This window comes from Ictidomys tridecemlineatus, chromosome 2 (assembly GCF_052094955.1).
Source record: "Ictidomys tridecemlineatus isolate mIctTri1 chromosome 2, mIctTri1.hap1, whole genome shotgun sequence".
Taxonomy (NCBI): Eukaryota; Metazoa; Chordata; class Mammalia; order Rodentia; family Sciuridae; genus Ictidomys; species Ictidomys tridecemlineatus.
Window position 1 is genome coordinate 41,486,975 of NC_135478.1, and position 24,466 is coordinate 41,511,440.

At 33.2% G+C, this 24,466-nt stretch overlaps 1 protein-coding gene across 1 annotated transcript in view; it reads left to right on the forward strand.

Annotated features, from left to right (window-relative positions):
- The window catches only part of Tbc1d5 (TBC1 domain family member 5), a 507,456-nt gene that overhangs the window by 174,127 nt on the left and 308,863 nt on the right, over positions 1-24,466 (forward strand). The window contains exon 4 of the mRNA XM_078038310.1: positions 13,378-13,509. Within this exon, the coding sequence (XP_077894436.1) occupies positions 13,413-13,509 (97 nt within the window). The 5' untranslated portion in view covers positions 13,378-13,412. The remainder of the gene's footprint in view (positions 1-13,377; positions 13,510-24,466) is intronic.

Genomic DNA, 24,466 nt, shown 5'->3' on the forward strand with positions numbered 1-24,466 from the left:
GGACATAATATCTTTATGTATTTATCAGCGGTGCTAAGGATTGAACCCCGTGCCTCAGACCTGCAAGCGAGTGTTCTACCACTGAGACCCAGCCCCAGCTCTCAGGTCATTTTAATTTTTTTTAAGGTAGAATTTTTTTAATATTTATTTTTCAATTTTTTAAAATATTTTTTTATTTTTATTTTTATGTTGTGCTGAGGATCAAACCCAGCGCCCCGCACATGCCAGGCGAGCGTGTTACCACTTGAGCCATATCCCCAGCCCCTCTCAGGTCATTTTTAATAACATCTTAATATTGTAAGTGACATTTTCCATTATCACTTATATATAGGTGTTGTGTATTTATAGGCTGTTAAATTTGGTCAATTGGAGTTTTTCTTGTTACTATAAATAATGGTGGTCTTCCACTGTAACTGGAAGATTTGCATATTTGTACTGAGGTTTCTTTATTCTCATGTCCAAGTATACCGAAGCTTCTACCACATGAACAAATAACCTAGTCATTTTTGCAGATGCTAATCAACTAAAGTGGCCATTTTGAGAAGGAGTATAATATGTCTTCTTTACATTATGCATTATTAAACTTCTTAAAAAAAGTTTCTACTCAGAGTTTGTCATAGCTTAGATTCTTGTACAGTAGTGTGTATATTTAACATTAATATAAGCATGAAAAACTTACATTCATATTATCTTATTTTTCATAATCACTGCTTTATGATATTCTCATCATTGGACAGTATGTATTCCTTTTATTTATTTTTGGAAGGTTAACTTTGTAAAGCATGCATATTTAAGTCATAACATTTATCACCTTCTCAGGAATTTCTTTTTTTTTTAAGAGAGAGTGTGTGTGAGAGAATTTTTTATTATTTATTATTTATTTTTATTATTTTATTATTTATTATTTAGTTTTCAGCGCACACAACATCTTTGTTTGTATGTGGTGCTGAGGATCGAACCTGGTTCACATGCATGCCAAGCTAGCATGCTACCACTTGAGCTACATCCCCAGCCCCCTCAGGAATTTCTTTACATTTAAATTTTTAAAGTTGAAACAAAAGGGCTTGTGAACAGTTCTCACCCAATATACAGGTATGAGATTAGTCTCAATAAATTAACAAAGTTCATTTTTTTTTTATTCTAAATGTGCCTGTGTTCTTCAGAGGTAAAAATAATAATCTCAGTATAAGGTGGTCTTTTTATTTGTTTCTAGTTAACAGGGGCCTCATTGGCTCTTGTATTTTTGTCAGGATGTTTTATTTTTTTTCCCCACATTTGATAGCCAGTGGTTTCATCTAAGAAGTTGGTTTCTTCCTTTTATCTACTATATTTTTGCTGATTCTTTTCTCAAGGTAGGTGAATACAAGTTTCTGTAGGGCTGGGTCAGTACTGTAGTAATTATGATCTTTTCTAGTAGCAATCAGATAGCAGCTCTGGAAAATAATTCTTTCCTGTTTTGGGGTAAGTTTTTGAGGATCTTGCCCTTTTAAAAGTTTTGATGTCCTCTAATCCCAGAATTTCTGCAGTGGGAAACCTATATATTTTCCCATGATTACTTGTCTTTATCTGTGTACTGGTAGGATTTTCAGATGAAAGAGATAATGCTCAGTTGAATTTGAGATGAACAATGAAAACTTTTTAGAACGTCTCAATATTATATTGTTTTTTTTCCCTGAAATTTCAATTTAATTTGACATCTGTTTTTATTTTGTTATTTTGTTATTTTTACTACGTGTGGTATCCCTCTTCCTCATTTCTCATTAAACATTGAGCACCCTGAGAGAAGGGGATCTGATTGTACCCAAATACTTCTATACTTGGTTTCCTGTTCCCATGGTAGTGAGGTTACTTTTTACTACTGAAAGAATGAACTGTTTAATCAGCTTTAATTTTTTTTAATTTTAATATTTATTTTTTAATTTTTCGGCAAACACAACATCTTTGTATGTGGTGCTGAGGATCGAACCCGGGCCGCACACATGCCAGGCAAGCGCACTACCACTTGAGCCACATCCCCAGCCCCAGGTTTAATGTTTTTTTTATCTGAGAATTTATCAAGCAACTTTGTTGGGTTTGCCCTTTTCTGTGAATTGAATTCATTGAAAAAAAATCATGTTTCAATGAATAGTTGCAGATCTCAACCTTAATTAAAAACAATTTCATCTTCCTTTCTCATTCTCTTCTTCATCTCTCTTCCCCTTATCTTTCAGCCTCTTACTATAATTAGCTAGCATTAACAGCAAATGTTTGCTTTAGTTAAATTATTCAGAACATTTATTTTACTTGTCAAAGGTTAGATCAGGTTGTTGTTTGAATCGGTAATTAAATGCAGCCTAATATACTCTCATATTTATATGCACTATAAGCATGTTTCCTCATTATTCTGTATAATTTTATGATCTTCAAGGCTGACATTTCAAAAAGAATTTTGATTTTGTGGAAAAGAAATCTAGTTAATCTAGTTTGTCATCTAATGTGAGAATGTCCAGAATTTTGATTAAAGACGAATACTATATTTCAATATAACATGCTATAATGTAGTGATGATTTTCACCAAGTATTATATAAAATTAAGCTCACTGCCTTTTGGATTTGCATTGATATAAAGATCAGTGCTATAGAATTTGGTCCTCATATGTCCTCAGGAGGTATTTGTTAATGAGTGTTTTAGGTCATATTTACGGTATAGCTTTTAAAAATATGATAGATAACTCATATCATGTAGCCTGACCAGTGTAACCTAAAGTTTTGTTATCTGTTCTGACGGTGTACAAAAGGGTCTTTTAAATCATTTAAATTTGTGTGCTTATGTAGAACAAGTATGTCTCAATTACTACTCATATGTTGGAATTACACTGAAGTATATCTTTTGGATTTTTATTGATTGATTGACTAGTATACTAGTAACTTGAAGTATAGACGAATAAAAATATGTCGACTACCCTTAGGAAGATGTACAGACTAGAAGAAAACCAATTGTTTTACTCAGCAATGGTTCATGGCAAGGTGTTAAGTATGAAGTGGGCATCTGAAACAAAATTTGGGAAACGAATTTGGGAAGAGGTTATTTTGCATTGAAGTTTAATGGCAAGTGACAATTGAGTAATAAAAATAGTGCCTGCCACAGGAGTTACGTGTATGGAAGTGCTGAGATTTATAGTTTGGTTTAGCTGAAGAAAGGTTAAATATAGAAAAGCAGCAGCAGAAATTCCGTCCTTTTTTTAATTTAAAATGTGCTCAGTTGTTTCCATTGCCGAATCTTGGGCATGTTCTATAAGCTGTGCCTTGAATCCTTTCTGCTTCTTGAACCTGATTGTCCACCAAGGTGAACCTGATTCCTTTTACATTTTGATTGGAAGGTTCCTGCACTGTCTTCTCTGAGCCCTTGCACATGATGTTTTCCCTGCTCAGAGGAATATTCTCCTTTCCTCTTCTAGGGATTTCCTAATCTCTCTTTGCAGTCTACACTACTTTTACTTAATTGAGATCCATATAACCTTAAACAAAATGTAGCTACTCATACATCTGCTGTCTTATGAAGAATTTTTTGTTTATTATTGTGAGGAAACCACAAGATGCTGCAGTTTTTGATATATGTTCCTGTACATGATTTATTTAATCTTTGTGTCAGTCATAAGTAGTATATGAAATTAAAAAGTAGATATAATTTGTCTTACAGAGTGTCATCTTTTATCTAGAATTTAATTCATCTGAAGAAAAAATAATTGCAACAAAAGTAAAATCATCTTTCAAAACAAGAAAAGTAGAATTAGTTATAACATATCTTATTTATGTTTAGATGTGTGGATTTTTAATAAAATTGACTTAAAAGATTAGCCACACAAGATTGTCTACTTTATATCAAATCTGAACCAGATGTTATTCTGAAGGCCTTTCAAGCTTATCTTTCTTATTGAAATATTACCCTTTTTGTAAATGCATAAGGATACTTGAAAATTCCAGTGGTGGTTCCTTTTTCATGAACTTTATTTGATTCTTCATAATCACTGCTATATGACATTTTCATCATTGGATACTATGTATTTCTTTTATTTATTTTTGGAAATTTAACTTTGTAAAGCATCCATATTTAAGTTATAACATTACCTTCTCAGGAATTTCTTTATTCTTCTTCCCTCCCTCCCTTTCTTTCTGCATTACAATTCTTAATACACCATTATATTATAATTTATCATATCTCTGATTATATATAGGGTATGTTGACACCAAATTCACATCTTCATACTTTACATTTAAATTTGCAAAGTTGAAACAAAAAGGCTTGTGACAGTTCTCACCCACTGTACAGGTATATCTACCAACTAATCTCATTTCAGTCCAAATAAGAGTAAAGAGCACACATTGAGTAAAATGCACAGATTTCATGCACCCTTTTGTTTTCTTTGGTTTTAGTGTAAAACAGGGTTTTTTGGCTGAAGGGCATTGTTAAAGATAACAGCTTTCTACCTTATGCAGGTAATAGTATGAATAAGCACAGGTAAGTGTAGGTGGCAAAAGTATGCATGCTCAGACACACCCTCACACACAAGTGCACACACCTGCTCTGCAAGAGTGGCCTTAGAAATCTATTGGTCATCAGGGAACTCAGGTTCTCCTTTTCCTCCTATGGTTCTGAGCATGTACTCCGAACAGCAGCACAGACCAGGTGTCTGCTGGACTCCTTAGCCTAGAGAGGACCCTATCTGGGACTAACTCTCTCTTCCTTTAATTATTATTTGAAGATCTTACTCACCTAGTTTTTTAGTCTGTTTCATTTTACTTTTTGTGGTGCTGGAGATCATACCAGTGCCTTGTGCATGGTAGACAAATGCTCCTACTGAGCTGCTATTTCCCAGCCTTCTATTCGGTTTCATGGGATCTATCTCCTCAAATATCAAGTCTAATTTATTTTAGAAATTTTATTTTGTGCTAATATATGTCCCTCACATACACCTAACAACTTTTTAAAAGTTAATTTAAATTAGTATTTAACTCAGAGTTAAATTTCTTCTCATTGTGTTTTATTATGACTCTTTAAAACTTTATCCAGAATGCCATAATAAAAAAAATAAGGTTACATTCCCTGGGTGACAACTTTGCTTTACTAGAATTTAGAGGAATTGTCCATAGTAAACAAAATAGAAACAAATGTGTAATATATTAGATATTGATAAACGTTTTAAGAAAAATAAAGCTGTTAAGGGGATTGGGTTGGAGGGGTATAAAGTTGTATATCTGGGAGTGTGGTCCTCAGTGAACTCACAAACAAAGCAACTGTTGAGCCAGGACCTAAAAGCAATTGGGGTGAGAATCCTCTGGATATTTGTTTTTGGAAAGAAGAAAGGACAACCCTCGCCCCTCTTCCTTTGCTAAAAACTTGCTCAGCACATTTGAAGAACTATCAATAGACCTTGAAGACCGGAGGATTGGAGTGAAAAGTGGAGAGAGTTGTGGATCAAAGTTCAAAGCAGTAGCAGGGAGCAAAATTGTATAGTGCTTTGTGGAAATTTTTTATTTTATTTTGAGAAGAGAAGCCATTAGCTTGTGAGCAAAAGAGAAATATGGATGGCAGCTGAGTTAAATTTTAAATGGATCAATTAGGTAACTGTAGAAAGCATGGCTGGGAACAGGAAGCTTACTGAAGAGTTTTTTTTTTTTTTTTTTAAAGAGAGAGTGAGAGAGGAGGGAGGGAGAGAGAGAGAGAGAGAGAGAGAATTTTTTTAATATTTATTTTTTAGTTCTCAGCGGACACAACATCTTCGTTGGTGTGTGGTGCTGAGGATCGAACCCGGGCCGCACGCATGCCAGGCAAGCGTGCCACCGCTTGAGCCACATCCCCAGCCCACTGAAGAGTTTTATATAGACCACAATGTGGGTGGCAATGACTTGGATGACTTGAGTGTGGTACACAGTGATCTGCTTCTGGAGTTTGTTTTGAGGTTGTAATGGACAAGATATGCCAATGGATTAGATAGGATCCAGGAAAAGCTTTTTATGCTGGCCTCAATTTGAGCAGATACCTGAATAATATGAAGGAGAAAGTATTCCCAGAGGAATAACAGGAGATATGCGAAGACCTAAAGTGGCAATGAGCAGTATTTGTTTGAAGGGTAAGAAAAAACGACCCTGTGGGTAGAGCATATTGAGGGAAAAGGGAGAGTAGAATCAAAGGGTTATTCATGGAGATGAATTTAGGGCTTCTTAAAGAGTTTGGACTTCATGCTAAAAGTGTTGGGAAACTATAATGGCAAAAAAAAATCACATTGACTATTGTGTGGTAAGATTTAGGAAGCTGGTTTATTAGGCTGATTTCATGTAGAAGTTTTAGAAAATATCAATGTAGTGATGATTCTAATATTATAACAAGAATTATATATTGTAACATATATTATAACAAGAATGCCAGAGGTAGAGTCGAGCTAGGATTGGCTAATGCACTATAATTAATAGTCTACACCTTTGTAATTGAGAGAAAAGTCTCTTGAAGCCTCTCACATTGAGTGACTTGTCCCAGCCAAACTAACAAAAGGAACAAGATTGTTATGATTGGCTTTATAACAACAGTGAAGAATAGAAGCAGGAAGACCAGTTGAAAGGGCATTAGAATTCAGTGAGAGAGATGAACTAGGATTCTAGTGTCAGGAGAGGTGTTTTTCCAGAAAGAAAACAAAAAACTTTTTCAAAAGTTTTTAAGAATTTTTTTTACTTAAGTCTTATATTACATACTTACTAAGGACTGAATGTTGTCACCCCACACCCCCAGTTCATATGTTGAAAAAGCCCCAATCTCTAATGTGAAGATGTTTGGAAGTGGGTCCTTTGGGAAATAATTAGGTCACTGGAGGAAAGCCTTCATTAATGAGATTAACCCCCTTATGGAAGGTATGGGGGAGAGAAATGACCTCTTTCTCCTCTATATAAGGACACAGCAAAAATATATCCATTTGCAAATGAGGAACTGAACCTACCCCCACTTTGAACTTGGATTTCTTAGTCTTCAGGTCTGTGAAAAACAAATAGCTTAAGCCACCCAGTCAATAGTATTTTTATTATAGCAGTTTTAACTGATCAAGTCTAACTTGAAACTTTCATGTATTCTGCATAGTTTTCATTGTGTACATTATTAGTGTAGTATGTTAATTTTCAGTGGCCAGTTAACCCTAAACCTTTGTTCTAACAGCATAAAATTATAAGGATTATGTACCTTTTTTTTTTAAAAAAATCATTGTTCTTGTATGAAGAACTTTATTGTGTAGTCCTGTACCTGTTTATTAAACAGCACTTTATATTACAACTTTATGACTGGTAAAAATGAGTTGGGGTTTTAGGGTTTTACCAATGGGTGATACTTAATATTGAATGACATGTATTAAGACAAATGCTTTTATATATGATTTATTTGGCATTGTAAATGCATTTATATTGTGAGAAACAGAACCCCTGTTGTCAAATGAAGTATTCTGGAAAGGTTTGGAATAAATAAATAATAAAAGTACTTTGATATACAATCTAACAATATTAAATATTAAGACTTTCAAATGATTGATTTTAACAATTAATCTGTTTAAAGTCCAGTGTAACACTTTTGCATTAAAGATTGACAGAATTTAAAAATTGAACACTGTTCTTTTTTCTTTTTTCTTCTTCCTCCCTTCTTCCCTTATAATTAAGACTTCAGAGAACATCATTAATTCCAACTGTCAACTGTACCTTTAGCTACTAACACTTAAAGGTGTTTTTTCCTAATTTTATAGATAATGTTAATTACCTCATCTCCTATTATAAAAATAGAGCTTCTATTAATAAAAACTTGCTTTTATAGCCAAGATGTCATATTTTAGGTTAAATATTCATCATAGTAAATACATGCTATCTGTAACACACATTTATGCTGTATCCCTTCCTTTTATAATCATATTCTGGAAGTAGCCTATTTAAGCTCTTTGATATGTTTTTATTATTGAAGAAATCTTTGTGTGAAATAATATTACTTTGTCATTTTAGTGTTTGACTTTTTAAGTTTACCATCAGTGAATTTAAATGAATGTAGTATGCTTATGGGCTTTTTTGAATATGGATGTCTTTAGAATGACACAACTCGGAATGCTAATTCAATACCTAAGTATTAGAAACAGTGAAGTAATGGATATAAACTGAAATACACAAAACCTAGAGGTTCTGTTATAATCATTTTAAAAGAGTATTATTCATTCAGTCTATCATTTTATCTGTAAAGTGGTAATAATTTGAAGTTTTTGAGACGCTTATGCATGTGAAAGAAGTTTTAAAACGTTTTCATGTACTTTAAAACTGTCTTCCAAACTTAGTGCTAAACTTCCACCATTTTGTTAATCAGTAGCACAGGACTTCCCTCTTTTTAGACAGATCAGTTTTACATTTAATGCTATAAGAATCAGATATGTGAAACTAGTGCAGGTATCTTTTAAGATTGTCCTTAGAAGGTAACTTAAGATGAGATGGAAATTTCCACCTAATTTGTCAGTTTCTGTGACCAGGATAGTACTAAAACCAGTTTTGAGGTTTCTGAATTTCAAATTTATGTAAAACAGGGAAACTTGTTATTTATAAAAATTATAAGAAAGTAAAGACAGTCCCTTTTCCATAAAAATTGGGTATCATTTTTATCAAGAAGTCTAGACATAGCTGTGTAGCATTTGAGAGAACTGAAATGTATCTCTCATGGATTTGAGTAGTCATTTACAAAGAGGCCTACTTCTGGTCTTTCTGTGTTTTTCTCTATGTAGAAACTAGATGGTAGAGATCATGTATAAAAGTCAAAGTTTGTAATACAAATTTAAGATGTAATGGATCATTAAAACTCAAAGTTTTTGTTAATTTTAGAGTGATTATTTTTAAAACTAAAGACAAAACTATCTTCATTTTTGTATGAATTGTTATCAAATATTTTCATATAGTGTGATAAAGGTATTGAATTTATATGTAAGAAATATCAAAATAAGTAGAGACATATTTTCTTGTGGTATATTTATGAAAGAAACTGAGAATTTCTGAAGTATTTCACAATTTAAAGCTATGTTTTATTCTGATTTTTATAAGGTAATCAGCATAGCAATAACTGACACATTTGAGTATTTTTGTATATTCTAAAATGCCAAAATATCCCTTTATATTAAAATAAAACAACAAAAAAATGCCAACTTTTTAATAAGTTACCTTTGAATTAGATCAATATTTAAGATTATAATTAAAAGAAAACTAAGAATATTTTTCACATTTTTTCTCTTCCACAGATTGCTTGAAATAACTCATTATTAATAGTCATCAGGTTTACTTTTATTAATTATAAAAGCATTTCAGTATCTCAATCAAAACTATAGGCATAATAAATTTGGAGATAGTGGATTCCTGATTATATAGAATGATTATAGATTAATGTATTCCAGTTTGGGGGGTGGGATTACCATATACTTGCCAAGTACCGAAGATTTATAATTATAACTAAATCCATTGAAACATTAGTGAGCTTAATTTCCTTTAAGTTGTTGAAAAGATCTTTAAGTATCTTGTAATACGTTGAATGAATATATAAACATCATCCTATTGTAGTATATCCTAATTTAATAATAAAATATAAAAGGACATTTTTCTTTCTCTCTCTCTCTCTCTCTTTTAAAAAAGAGAGAGAGAGAGAGAGAATTTTTAATATTTATTTTTTAGTTTTCGGTGGACACAACATCTTTGTATGTGGTGATGAGGATCGAACCCGGGCCACACGCATGCCAGGCGAGTGCTACCGCTTGAGCCACATCCCACATCTTTGTTTTCAGGGTCTGGGGCTTGAACCACAGCCCCTGCAAAGCAAGCACTCTACCTCTGAACTGCAAGTCTTTTTTTTTTTTTTTTTAAATTTGAGATAAGGTTTTTCTGCTTTGTCCTAGCTGGCCTCAAACTTTTGTATTCCTCTTCCACTAGCCTTTCAAGTAGCTGAGATTACAGGCATTTGTCACTAAATGTGGTAACAATTTGTTTTTTAATCCCCCCCCCCCCCAAACGCCTCCTTGAGTAGGGGATCTTCTATGTTGCCTATACTGGTCTTAAACCCCTGAGCTCCAGAGAGCCTCCTGTCTCAGCTTCTGAATAGTTTGAATTATAGGTACATGCCATAACACCTGGCTTGTTGTTCCTTTTTAAAATAGACTTTGATATCAATTTGCTTGTCAGTTGTTTGTTATTTATAAGGTTTAAAATTCATACAAATCATTTTAGATATGTGAAATCTATATACAAAGAGAAATTTAGGTAATGAAGTTATAAAAACATGGTTTAGGATATTAAAGAAATTTTAAGGTAAATCTAGCTGTTAACTTGGAATAAGTCATTTAAAAATTTTTAGTTTCATATTTTTAAGATGTAGCAACATGGAAGAGGATATGAATATTACATTTAAAAATAGTTGCTCAGATACAATTTCAGAATCTGTTTAATCTGTTCTGCACAGTATTTCTAAATTTGAATTATTTGCCACAATTACAAGTAAGGGGAGTTCACAGAAAATTCTGTATATCTATTTTGTCTTGAAAGAGCTGAAGCAGAATTAAGAGTGTTTCATTTTTCACAGACTCATCATCTTACACCTTGTTTTATACTTGATCTGTGTGCCTTACTGACTTATTGAGATCCCCTTGTAGTATATGAGAAAAAATATAAGCTCTGGATCTAGACAGAATGTGTTCAAATTCTGGCTTCAGTACTTTCTAATTGTGTTACTCTAGACAAATTTAATTAGTTTTCTCTTAAACTAATTTGAAAACAAAGATAATGGAGACACATCATCACCAAGTTGTAAGAAAGATGAAATGATAAGTGTACATGAAGAATTTAGAGTGTTTTCACAACAGTATTCGTTGTTTGCAAATGTACACTGTAATTAATAACGCTTTTTGCCTGAATGTAATAGGCATTTAAATTTGGTTAGCCTTATTGTTGTAGAAGACTTTCTTTTCATTAATTTGTTCAACAGGATTATCAGATTTTTAAATAACTTCTATATTATCTGATTATCTATATTTTGCTATCTTCTAGTAGATAATTTCCCAGAGTTCCTTTTATAGATGTGTATTGATTTGCATACATATGAAGCAAATAGTGACAACTATTTTAAATATATGGATTTAGGGTTTTCTGGCTTTAGAAATTTTTTATTTTATCTCTACAATATAAGTTTTCTATTTTCCTTAAGCCTTTGATTCTGTTGTTTTAGCTACAATCCCAGGGCATAGGATTTGTTAACATCATACTGTGATTTGTGGGTGGGTGAGGAGTTGGAGGATTCTAATAAAAATGGAGGAAGTGAACAGGAAAGGTGTGTTTTATAAGGTGAGGATTTTAGAGAAAAAGTGAATGGAACAGAGGAACATTTTGTATTGGGGAAAGTTGATCAAGGATTTGTGTATTCGTGAGTATCACTGAGACCTTTTCTTCATAGCTAACGACTATATCTTATAAAATTAAGTATTCATTTTTTTTGGACTTGTCTTTTCCCATTTATTTTTTCTCATTTTTTTCCTTCATGTCTTCTCTGACATAGAAATTTGAAATATTATTTTACTTGCATTATTTTGGATAAAATTGATGAGCCTCGTTTAATTTTTGTTAGAATTCTGATTTGAAAAGTTAATTTGTACCCTATGGCTATAGAAAAATTACAAGAAGTTAACATGTGAGTTTTCCATTGTTGTGTCAATGTACCTGTGAAATCAACTTAAAGGAGGTAAGGTTTATATTGGCTCACAGTTCTAGAGGTTTTGGTGCATAATTGGTTGGTTCAATTGCTTTTGGGTGGGTAGAATATTATGGTAGGAGTTGCATGGTGGAGGGAGCAAAGCTGCCTACCTTATGTCTACTGGGAGGTGAAGACAGAGAGGAAGGGGCCAGGGCCACTATAGCCTTCCAGGGCATGCCCTCCAGTGACCTAACTTCCTTCAATATAGCTGTTCTCAAGTTACTACCCCTTTCCAATAGTGCCATGGCTGGGGACCAAGCCTTTTACACATGAGCTTTGGGGGCACATTTGGGATCTTAACCACAATAGTTAAGGTACCTTAGAAACTCTAGATTTTTTTTTAATGTTTTCAATTTGGAATAATGTAGAACAAGAATATTTGGAATAAGAATTGAGGGGAAGCTCTGTCAAAATCATAAAATATATAGGTGGTTACTTATGTAATTGTGCCTTTGTAAGATAACACAAGAAATAAACCCATGATGGAGATACAGTCATATTTGATGCATAAAAATGAAAAATGTATACTTTCTGTCACAAAATACCCTTATGTCATAACAACTTAAAGATGGACACCCTTTGAGAAAAAATGTGTCATACGCCAGAGACTTAATATACTTAATATTTAAAGCATGTTTTCAAATCGTAACAACAAATAATTGTCAAAGAAACAGAAAATCTTTAGTAAATCACATTGCATTTTCTTGATACTCAATGAATCTCTGTTGTGTCAGTTCAAAAAGATCCATATAAGCCTAAGGGAAATGAACTTTTTTATTATATTCAAATCTTGCTAAAGCACAATTTACGAAAAAGTTATATAATCTTAATTTACAAATATATTTTACAATCTAGCAAGTATACTTACAGGAATGTATCTTAAGGAAATGGTCATGGGTTTGACACAGATATTTACTGTGAGGTTGTTTATGGTATTGAACAACTGAGAGCATTCTAATTGTTTACTAATAAGATATTGGTTGCATAAATTGTGATAGCTACGTGATGGGATGCTAGGAATCCATTAGAAATGGTAACATACACATATTTTTATTGTACTGGGAAGGAAGACACTCATGATAAATCATGGTGTTTATCATGATGGATCACATTAAAAACATATGTGTTTTAAATATCCACAACAAAGACAAGAAAAGTATGTATAGTACATGGAAATTGTAACAGTGCTGTTTCTAGCTAGTATAGTTGTATAAATGATTATCATTTGCTGAATTTTTTGTACTTTGAAGGTTTCTATTGTGAATGTATTATTTTTGTAGTAAAAGATGCCATAAATATAAAAACAGGGTTTGTTTTTTAATTTCCAGTTCAGCTGTTTTTGCAAAATTTTACTGAAAATGAATGTGATTCAACATTGAAATAAAGGATATAAGTGAAGTTCAAATTTTGGGAGAATGTGTTTAAATGGAAATTTTTTGCCACCTTTTTTTTGCTTTTTTGCATAAGCCTACTAAGGTGTAGTAACAGTCCCTGGAGCCTGTGGAAAACTTGTTAATGTCTGTAATGCTCATTTAATCATTTCAGTCTTATATGTCTTCCTTGTCATAGGTGAAAGAAAGAAAAAATATTTTTCGTTTATTTTTATTTCCTAGGAAGTTCCTTTTGGTGATACTGTCCACTTTCTACAATGTATCATTCCTTATCTGAAACTAGACATCCTCTGCAGCCAGAAGAACAAGAAGTCGGCATTGACCCCTTGTCCAGTTATTCAAACAAGTCTGGAGGTGAGTTTTGTATGCAATTGCTGTCTAGGAATTCTAGGAAACCTAGCATAGTTAGCTTGGTCCTCCTTGTGGGTACAGTTTTCACCAGGAAACTTCAAGAACTTTAAGAACTTTTTCCTGGATATTTACAGAACACTATTGACACTAATGAATGCTACAAAAAGTCTACTTTGAATTACAGACAGAAGCATTAGTCAAATGTTTAATACACTGTCATTCTCAGGGCGGGGCAGGAAAGAGAATAAACTGTGATGTCAGCATACAAATGCAGAGTCCTTTCTCAAACATATTTTAAAGGTATTGATTTTTACAGGGTTTTTTCACTGCTTTACCAAGTTTATTTCAGGATTAAAAAATAATTGCCTGAGTTTTTTTTTCTCTTCCTTTTGCAAATAATTGAAAATTTGACATACTTCTAAAGATCTATACTCAAATTACTCAGTTGTAAACTGTTAAAAAGTAGAGTATAGTCAGCGTCTGTCCTATTAAAACCTAACAAATGTGTCTATGTCAAAAATCTTTCTTAGTGATTACTCAATGATAGTAATAACATACTTAAAAGGAAGGAATGAATGTGTGAGAAATTTTGAAGCTTTATCCTTAGTTTTAGGTAGATCATTAAATATTTGATTAAACTCATTGACTCAGTGACTACTTGTAATTTTGAACTCATGAAATGTATATATCAGGTTTAAGAAAATTTAATGATTTTTTTTTTTTATACAAATGGAGCACAACTTTTCATTCTCTGGTGGTACATGCTGTAGAGTTGCAACATTCTGGCAATGATACCCATTATATCAGGTTTTGAGGTCTATTTTAAAATATCTTAAATTAGTAAAAGTAATTAATATGTGTTTTATGCTTAAAATAGAATTATTGTTTTTTGTGTGTTCATATTAATGTCAAGGGCTCGAGTTTTGAGAATTTGAAGAATTGGTTGACTACTAAATTGGCTATATCTTTAGAATGTAAGCCTTTTTATGGAGTTTATTATTTTTTTTGTGTGTGTGTATATCTTTAATATCTGCATCATGCAAATGCCATTGATGTTTTGAATGAAAATAGAATTTCAAAATGACTTTGTGATATTTTTATTTTCATATTTTCTTACATAAAGACTCAACAGCCTGATGTTTAAGAATTTGATAATATGAAAATGTGACCATTTTATTTTCAGTATTTTAATAGTAAGCATGAAAGCTTTCCCAGTAGTAAGGATGAAAGTAAGCATGAAAGTGTAAGGGACCGGCGAAACAGAGGAAGAGACCACAAGAGACTAGCTCCGTGCAATTGGCAAAAGGGGATTTATTGAACCAGATGCTAGGGCTCCATGCCCACTCGAGAAAGGAGAGCAGCCCAGAGCCCAGAGCAGGGGTTGAACAATGCTTAAGTACACCTTTTGGGGAGGACAGGGGGTGGGGGGGGGGCTTTGCATACATCACAGTCTCCTTTAACAAATCACCTTACACCTCCGGGAAAATCAAACAATAATTCTTAGACTTGATTAGTACATTTATTGGCGGGAACAGGGCTGGCTGGAGTGATAGGTCTTGCCTAAGGAGGGGGTTACATTTAAACTGATTGGTTTGGACCCTGATATCTATGTGAGGAATTGCACAGGACTCCAGGCCATAATTCAACTAAATGGCCAGTGGGGCCTTGTCCTAACTGCCTCAGGAATTTAACCCATGCTTTGCAGTTTAGAAACTTCACCCTTTCAAAAGTAAGCATGAAAGCTTTTCAAGTGAGGATTTGTCTTAAATGTAATTAATACCTATAAGCAGTACTCACCATTAAATAAGTTAAATAAATTTGCTCATACTTCTGTAAGTATTTTACATGTACATAAAATACTTTAATACAGTTTTCATACTATTTCTGGCTTTTATGCCTAGTGGAGAATATAGTTTTCTGTTTTTTAAGTGCATATTTTTCTCTAGTCTATTTCATTAAATATTAAAAAAAATTTAAATTAATTTTATCCTTTATTGTTTACAGAATGAGTAGTTACCTTTACTGAAAAGGCTTTTCATTTATATCCTAGCCTAACATTTCTATGACATACTGAGTTATTAGGAGTGAATTGATGTTTAAAAGTGCCATTAATTCATTTACCCCAAATGTTCATTAACAATGTAAATGTATGCTGATGTTCTATGAGACAAGGAAGTGACTAATGACTCTTCCAACTAACAACACTTAAAATGAATAGAAACTTTAGATAGCTAATCTTGAAGTAATCAAGACCCTCATTCAGCTTGGCATCTCTGTATGCTCTAAAACAGCTGTCAACTGTTAAAAATATATACAAAACACACATACACACATACACACACACATGCAGAAAGAGAGATATGTAAATATCTAGTTCTTCAAATCCATAAAGGCTACTAACCATAGTGGATTTTTTGCATTGTATATGTAAATATTTTATATAAAGTATCTATTTCATATTTCATCTTCTTAGATTTCCTTTTTGAAGAAAAACATATATTGCATTTTAATAAGATTTTCATGTTTACTTGAAGAATCATCACCTTTCTAGTATGTTTGTTTATTTTAATTTGTCTTCCATGGGATTTTTTTCAAGTATTTTGAAGCCTTTTACACATTTCTGCTACAATCTTTAGGGAATTGTGGCTACCAGATAACTTGTTTTCTAAGTAAACACTGGACTTCAGTCAGTGGTTTGCCTGCGTATGAGTCATGTATAATTGAAAAAAAATTTGTTATATACACTATTCATAAACAAAAGTCTTTATTTTCTTAGTTCTGAATTTTAACATTCATATGGAAAGAGTATAGCTGAATGTTTCTGAGAATTTATGAAGTGATTAGTAAAAATTACCAGGTAATGGGGTGTGGGGAGGAGGGAGGAAATGAGGGAGGGAGAGAACTGGGAATTACTGTTATTTTCATGGCTAGTTGAGGAAAAAATGTAAGAGCAGAAGAAAGTACTATTTATACCTACATATAAATATTAGGAGGTATGTTCCAAGTGAATTAAATATTTTCTTGGCATCCTTTTTCAAATAAGGAACAGCACAGAAAATATGATATTTTCTCTGTACCCTGTTAGAATTGGATATATATATATATATATAAATTGCTATCTTAAATGCTAAGATCTTTGATCATAGGGAAATAATAACTGATCAGATACCTATAATTCAAAAAATTTTTTTTAAAAAGGAAAATATTTGTTATATGTCATGATTATTTTGGCATGTGACTTTTAATCATTAATTAAATGGAAAAGTAATTTATTTTTAACTTAAAGTATCAATATCAAGATTTAGTGCAGTTTAAACTAATTAAATAATATTATTGGAATAAATAGTTGTTTTGCAAGTTTATAAGTTGTTGGAATGTTGCTTATGAGAAAAGGACATTTTCCTTCATTAGATTCCTTTGAAAATAGCTTTTGTTACATACTACCAAAATTTTTAACTTCAATTCTAAATGCCACAGTACTCACCTTCTTCAAGTACAGCTTGTATAATAATTATTTGACATCTTTGCCTTTTTTATAATCTGTCTCAAAGTTTCCTACCTTTATGTATAAAATATTTATTAACCTACTTTTAAAAAAACAAGATATTCACAATTCTGCCACTCCATTTTTTGCCTCCTTTAAAATTTTGTCCTAAATTTGTTTTTTTTTTCATTACAGTGCCATAGAGTTTTAGAACTAAAAGGGAATGTCCTGAATTTATTGATGAAGAAATTGGTAGTAATTACAATACTTAAGTTGATATGGTAAAATGATGTTATGTCATGGCCTTTAGTTTAAAATCTTTGTCCTTGGTACTCTTCTTGTACTCCATACTACACTCCACCCCACAATCCAGTAGTGGTGGATTTAGATTTGAGTGAAAGATGAATTTGTTCTGCCAAGGATAGATATCTGACCAAGGTACCAACCTGTCTGAGGCAGTTTATATTTCTGTCCTGCTCTATCTAATTAGCTGGAGTCATTTTTAGGAAGGAGAAAAATTCTTTCAATTACTTAACTGATTTACAGCTCTTTAGTAAGTATACCATTTTACTAAAGATCAAATCCATACTCAACTATGATGTGTATGGCTGTTTGTTTTCCTTTTCTTGCCCGGTTCAGATGTGATGAGCCACTTCTAGGCTATGGGCCTCTTCTGATACCATTGTTCTTTGGCATTTTTCTTGTTTTCTTCATATTATTCCACAGAATATGTAATCTTACGTTAATTTGTTTTCTTGATTATTATTTTGTCTCAAATGTAGCCTTTATGAAGGCAGGAACCATGCTGGAATTGTTTGTATATCTAGCCCCGGCACATGAGCTTTGTTGAATAATTTGTCGAATGAAGTTGTTGTTACCAGTTTGAGCAGTATATTAATCAATAATTGCTTAATATCTATATTCCATCTACTTTTTCTCCTTTATTTTCTAAATTATAATATATGAAATCTGTTTTATTGTCCCTGGTTATTCTAGTACTTGAATTTTTCTTAAAGTTTCAGAAGTCAGTGTACTCTCCTCTTTGGTCTTTTTGACCTCTCTTCCTTTCAAGTCCTTCTTAAAAATCACTTTTTTGGGCTGGGGATATAGCTCAGTTGGTAGAGTACTTGCCTTGCGTGCACAGGATACTGGGTTCAATCCTCAGCTCCATAATAATAATAATAATAAATAATAATAATAATCACTTTTTCCATGTTTTCCTTTAATGATGTCATATATCTAAATTTCCACAAGGACAAGGTAGAGTTTTCTGCTTAGTAAATGTCTATTTATGACACCCTAATTAACCCACAGCAGTAATTACTTTGCAAAAAGAAAGCTGAGGAAATAAATGATGACTTTTTCCAACTTTTTGGGTGTACAGAATATGTTTAGTATGCTTACATAAATTTAATATGTACTTTTACAGCTTTTTTTTTTTTTTTTTTGGATGGTGCTGGGTATTGAACCCAGGGCTTTGTGCATGCCAAGCAAGTGTTCTGCCACTGAGCTACACTCCCATCCCATACATAGCTCTTAATGAAATTTTTGTAAACATATGCTACAAATTGTCCTATGGAGCAAATGTACTTTATTTTGCAAATGAAATACTGTAGAATCAACAGACTGTATGTGATGGCAGCTTTTAAGTTTACAATACTTTTTGTAAGGGTCCGGCGAACGTCGGAGGAAGAGTCCACCAAGAGACCGACTCATGCTTCAGCAAAAGGGGTTTATTGCAGATCCAGCATGCTGGGCCTCTGCGCTCACTCAAGAAGGGAGAGCAGCCCAGAGCCCCGAGCAGGGGTTGAGCAGTGCTTAAGTACACATTTTTAGGGAGGGCAGGGACTTTGCATACATCAGAGCAAATCATCATAAGGCGCGGGAAAATTGAACAACAATTCCTGAACATGATTAGTACATTCATTGGCGGGAACAGGTCGGGCAGGAGTGATAGGTCAATCCTAAGGAGGGGATACATTTAAACTGATTGGTTTGGGCCCTGAATGCCTACGTGCCAAACTGCACAGGGTCCTAGGTTATTAAACAACTAAATGGTCAGGGGGAATATCTACTGGGCAGTCCCGGGAATTGTCCTAACAGCTACAGGAATTTCAGGTTTTGACTGTAGCATAGGAACTTAACAATATCTGGTCCTTCACATTTTGACTCAGACTTTGCAGCTTAGAAGCAGCTTTACAATGCCTGGTCCTTTACATTTTAACTCAGGCTTTGCAGCTTAGAAACTTTACCCTTTCATTTTAATGTGTTTTATTATTCAGTAAATACTTGAGTGCCTTCTGTGTACTACATATATATATATATATATATATATATATATATATATATATATATATATATATTTATTTATTTATTTTTAAAAATTTAGTGTTTAGCAGACACAACATCTTTGTATGTGGTGCCAAGGATCGGACCCAGGCCGCACGCATGCCAAGCAAGCGCACTACCACTTGAGCCATATCCCCAGCCCATATTTATTTATTTTTATATGGTGCTGAGGACTGAACCCTATGCCTCACATGTGCTAGGGTGCTAAGCACGTGCTCTACCACTGAGACACAACCCCAGCCCTCTACACATTGCTTTAAATGGTAGAAATGAAAAAAGATAAAAGTAGTTATGAATGCTCTGTTGTCAAGTTTCATTGTAGGATTTGGGGGTACCATACAGAAAAGCAAAGGGCCAATTAAGATATAAAATAGTGAATACTTTCCAAGAGGAATTTATAGTATGCTCAGCTCTTATATTAATGGGTAGAGAGAACAACTTAAACTTGGAGAAGTGGTATATTGAGTAAGGTGTGGTTTCTTCCAAAGCCACAACCTAGATGATGAGTACATGTTAGCTAGGTGGGATTACATAAATAGTATGTGCATTGGATTTGCCCTTGATTGAACATGAGGATTTTGAGAGTAGAATTAAAGACTAAAGTTCAAATGAGACTGAAAACTAGGATCATGAAGCCTAGTTATACTAAGAATAGTGGGCAGTTCATCAAAGGAATGTTAAAGCCTGATTTCCATTTTAGAAAAATTATCTGGCTATCATAAGGTGAGTAAACTGTAGTGGTAGGGTAAGACTGCAAGTTGAATAATCAATTAAGAAGCTGTTAGTCTAGGTGAGAAATGATAAGGGCTTATATTGGAAATGTAGTGAAGTGGAAACATCTGAGGAGTATTTAGGAGGCAGAATTGACAGTACTCAATATTTGACTTGATATGAGATGTAGGGGAGAGAATTTTGAAGGCACAGCAAGTTTTCTGAGTCCCAGTTAAGATTGTGATAATGCTTGCATTGAGATGGGCAATTTAGAGAAAGAATTTTGCTTGGTGCAGCAGGGACGGTAGACATCAGAAAAGATTCTAAGAAGTTCAGTTTCAGATACAAGTTAAAATTGCCTAATAGCATTCAAATGAAGATATACATGCACGGGTCTGGGTAAAGATAAAGATTTGTCAGCCTAGGGAATGGTGTAATCACTCCATAACAGCATGTAGTGCAAGAAGAATACCAAGATTTTAAAAAAGCCACTTGATGGTCTTGTAGCAAATGGCCTTTTGCATGCTTCTGCAGAGGAGACTAAGAAGTAGTGATTGAGGAGCAGAAAGAAAACCAGGAGAGGCCGGAGTCATACAAGTCAAGGTGTCAGAAAAGAATGAGCAAAAACTTTTAGATGTTTGTTGAAAGTTAAGAAATAGAGGCATTCAATGGACTAAGTCATTGTGACTGTGATAAATGTAGTGGTTTTTGTAATCTTAAGATTCCATAGTCTAATACTCTTTCATATAAATCAATCATTTTCTATTCTAAGCTGGCATGAGGAATAGAGAAAGAAGGTCTAATAATACTTGAAAAATTAAAAAAGGAAGAGGAGTTCTGGGAGCTTGGAAGTCTGGAGGAGATGTAATATAGAGCAAAGATGGAAGAGCATATAGAAGGGAAGAAGTATGTTATTTTTGGTAGAAAATGGGAAGGAGGAAGATGATAATGGTGTTTAGGTACTGTAAGTTCATCAGGTTGGTGGCAGAGAATTCAATGAAGTATCACTGATACTTTAATCTATTTGGATAAGTTAGGACTATGTTATTTGCTGAGAGTAAATAACAATATGGAGCAGTTGAAGATTGGTGAAGAGGGAAAAAGATTAGAATGAGTTGATAAAGAAGGTAGAACCTTAGGCATCATTTTAACAGGTGATAATAGCTTATAAACTTGTGTGATTATGTCCAGATTTCAGTAGCTAGGATTTGGTGACAAAAGCAGGCAGGGATTTTATGTCAGATAACAGGTAGACAGTAGTTAAGAAAATCAGTGGTCAGTGCTGGGGATGTGGCTCAAGCCGTAGCGCGCTCGCCTGGCTTGCATGTGGCCCAGGTTCCATCCTCAGCACCACATATAAAAATGTTGTGTCCGCCGAAAACTAAAAAATAAATATTAAAAAATTCTCTCTCTCTCTTAAAAAAAAAGAAAATCAGTGGTCGAAGATTTCATTGATGCATTGAGAATATAAGGAAGTTTGCTCAAAAGAAGGGATTCTTAGAAGGCAGAGTAGAAAATTTTAAGGGATAGAGTCAGGGGGAACGAAACAGTAGTGATGATGGGAGTTCGACAGGGGACATGGAAGCAGTAGGGCTAAAGTTTTGCTTGATGACTAAGAGTCAGTGATGGTTAGAGAGTAGCAAGCTTTTCACAGGGATTTTTAATAATCTAAAATGTTGTATATTATATTTTATGCCTTGCTATTTAATGTTTGCTCACAATTCCCCCAAATTAGTAATATGGTCTCAAATCACTTCTTTTTATTATTATGTGTTAGATAAATACATGAATTCAGTGAAACATTGCTTAGTGTTAGTAAACTAGCTTAACATCATGTTGACTCTTTATAATACTTTAGATCTATATTAATCTGAATACTTCTTGGTTTGAATTTTATTTTCAATAAAAAACAATTCTCCCTAGATATTAAGGAAAAAGGCAGTGTGGTTAGATGAAAGTTGTTAGGATAGAAAGTCATCAAGGAAAATAGCTTTATTGAAGGTAAAGATTGTGATGTAAATGGAAGAGTATTTAAATGTGGTAACAAGGATTTTTAAAAAGTGGATTATTTTAAAAGATCTGTTTAATTCCTAGTAACAAAACCAAAAATCAACCAAAAGAATAAGAAAACCAGGTATGTCAAGTGGAATGACAATAAGAAGTGACATCAGAGAGTGATGAACATGCCATGCTATTTCCTCTAAATTAAAATGCTCCTAAAAAAAAAAAAAAAAGTTGAAAACGGGAGACCTCAGTTGAAAGACCATGAATTGGAAATCTGCCAGTCATCCCTCAGAGATGTTAGTTTTATGTTTAAGCATAATAAAAAGTACAAGAACAAAGAAAGGTTAAGAGCAGAGGAATTCCCCATGATTAAACATATTTTAGAAGAAATAGAACATGTATTTAAAAAAATATTGGAAAAATAATTAGGGGAAACATAGAAAAGCAGCATAATAGAATTCATAGGTACAAGAACTTGCAAAGAAGCTCCAAAGTGAGTAGTGTTTAAAAACATTGTGTTTGATAAAGATATTATAAAGCAAAAATATATATTTTTGTTATTGGAAGTGTATTTATCATATGTAGTTAGTGGTGAAGCTCTTTTCACGATACTACTAATTGACTTGAGTGGATGGAGGCAAAGATAGTAAACCAAAATGGGACTCAATTAACATTTAAAGGTAAGGGTCAAATATTGATAGCACTACGATAGCAAAGAATGTTCGACTTATTCTTTAATATTTGAATTGGCTGATTGTATGTGAATTTTTAAGTTTGTTCTCAAAGTGAGTTGATATTTAGGAAGTTTGACATTTTAATAATAATAGTGAAGTTCACTGTTGGTAAAAGTGTATTTTTTTTAATAAAAAGGTCTTCCAGTCTGATTTTTTTTCATCAAGTTGTTCATTCCTCAGTAATTGGATCTGCTTTTTCATTTTATTTCAAATATTTTGTTGGTGTGGCATTTCCTTTTATTTCCTTGAGGAGAGAAGGACTTCTTGGAAGTTGGATGTGACCAACCTTGCAAATACCTTGATATTATGTTTTTTTTTTAGGGTTCTGGGAGTAAAGTACATCTCCCTGCTTGTCAATGAACAGAAAAACAACCCTCAGCCATCCTCTCCTTGGGCAAAGATATTTTCCCTGCAATGCTTAGACAAGCAGAAAGGCGTTTTGAACTCCCAAGCATGGAAGGTTGTGTGATGGTGTCTTTTGTGGGTTAATCTAGGTGTCACTAGAACAAACAGAGCAGAAGATTCAGGTGAAGTGACCAATAATGGAGTTATTATCAAAGAATTATGTTAGTAGTTTTGTTGCTGATTCCGTAGTGGTGCTAGAAAAGACAGTAAATCGAGACTTTGGGAGTATTTAAATAATGAAATAACCAGCTCTGAACTCACATAGTTAAGGAAAGTATATCAAAGTTTTCACCTGGCTTTTCACATGTTATAGCTTCTTTTCATTTATTTACATGTGAAAACAGATTCCCCTCTTCCCCATGGCTTAATAGTGAAAAGGATAATTAGTTCCTTTTAAGTATAATTCTCCACTTCTCCCATGCTTTTCCTGACTCCTTTCATAGTATGCACCAATTTTTACAACTATATCTACATCAAATATTAGTTTTAAAGATATAGGCTTTCTTACTTTGATCTTACTCAGTGAGAGAGAAGGAATGGATATCAAAGGAAGTTGAGGAGAATGCAAGAAAAAAAAATTAAACCTGACTTTAGGAAAACACTCAAAGACCATTCAGACATCTATTATGTCTACATCCACCCCACTGCCCAAATAGAAATTCCCAGATACCTTCAAAGTTCAAATCTTAAAATTATCTGCTACCTTGCTGTATCATGGTCAGCTATGTAATAAAATATCTAGGAGTATTTTTAAATATCGCTGATATATTTTGGTAAATTTCTCTCTACATGTAGTTGGGAGTTTAAAAAAATGTTTTACTCTCATTGTATTGGGAAATTGATGAATTTTTTTTGTAGGTGGAAGCCAGGGCCCTTGTACTTCTCTTTCAGAGAGGTAAGAGAATTTATATTTTGAATTCCAATAACTTTTTTTTTTTTTTTGGGTGGTGGTGCTGGGGATTGAACCTATGGCCTGTGCATATGAGGCAAGCATTCTACCAACTGAGCTATATCCCCAGCCCAATAATCATTTTTAACACAGTAGTCAATTTACTGTATGGAGTTTTTAATTTGTGTTATATTTGTGGGTGTTTACATCTACTTTAGTGTTTTATAGTAATTTAGGAAGTATACATGCCATTTATATAAGAAGGATACGTGTTTTATTGTGGTATTCGTATTTGTATTTGAATTATTTCCTTTCTTTAAGTATTTAAATGTAGGTTTTCCCCATTACTATTTACTTACATTTATGTTATTAAGTGATGTCTTT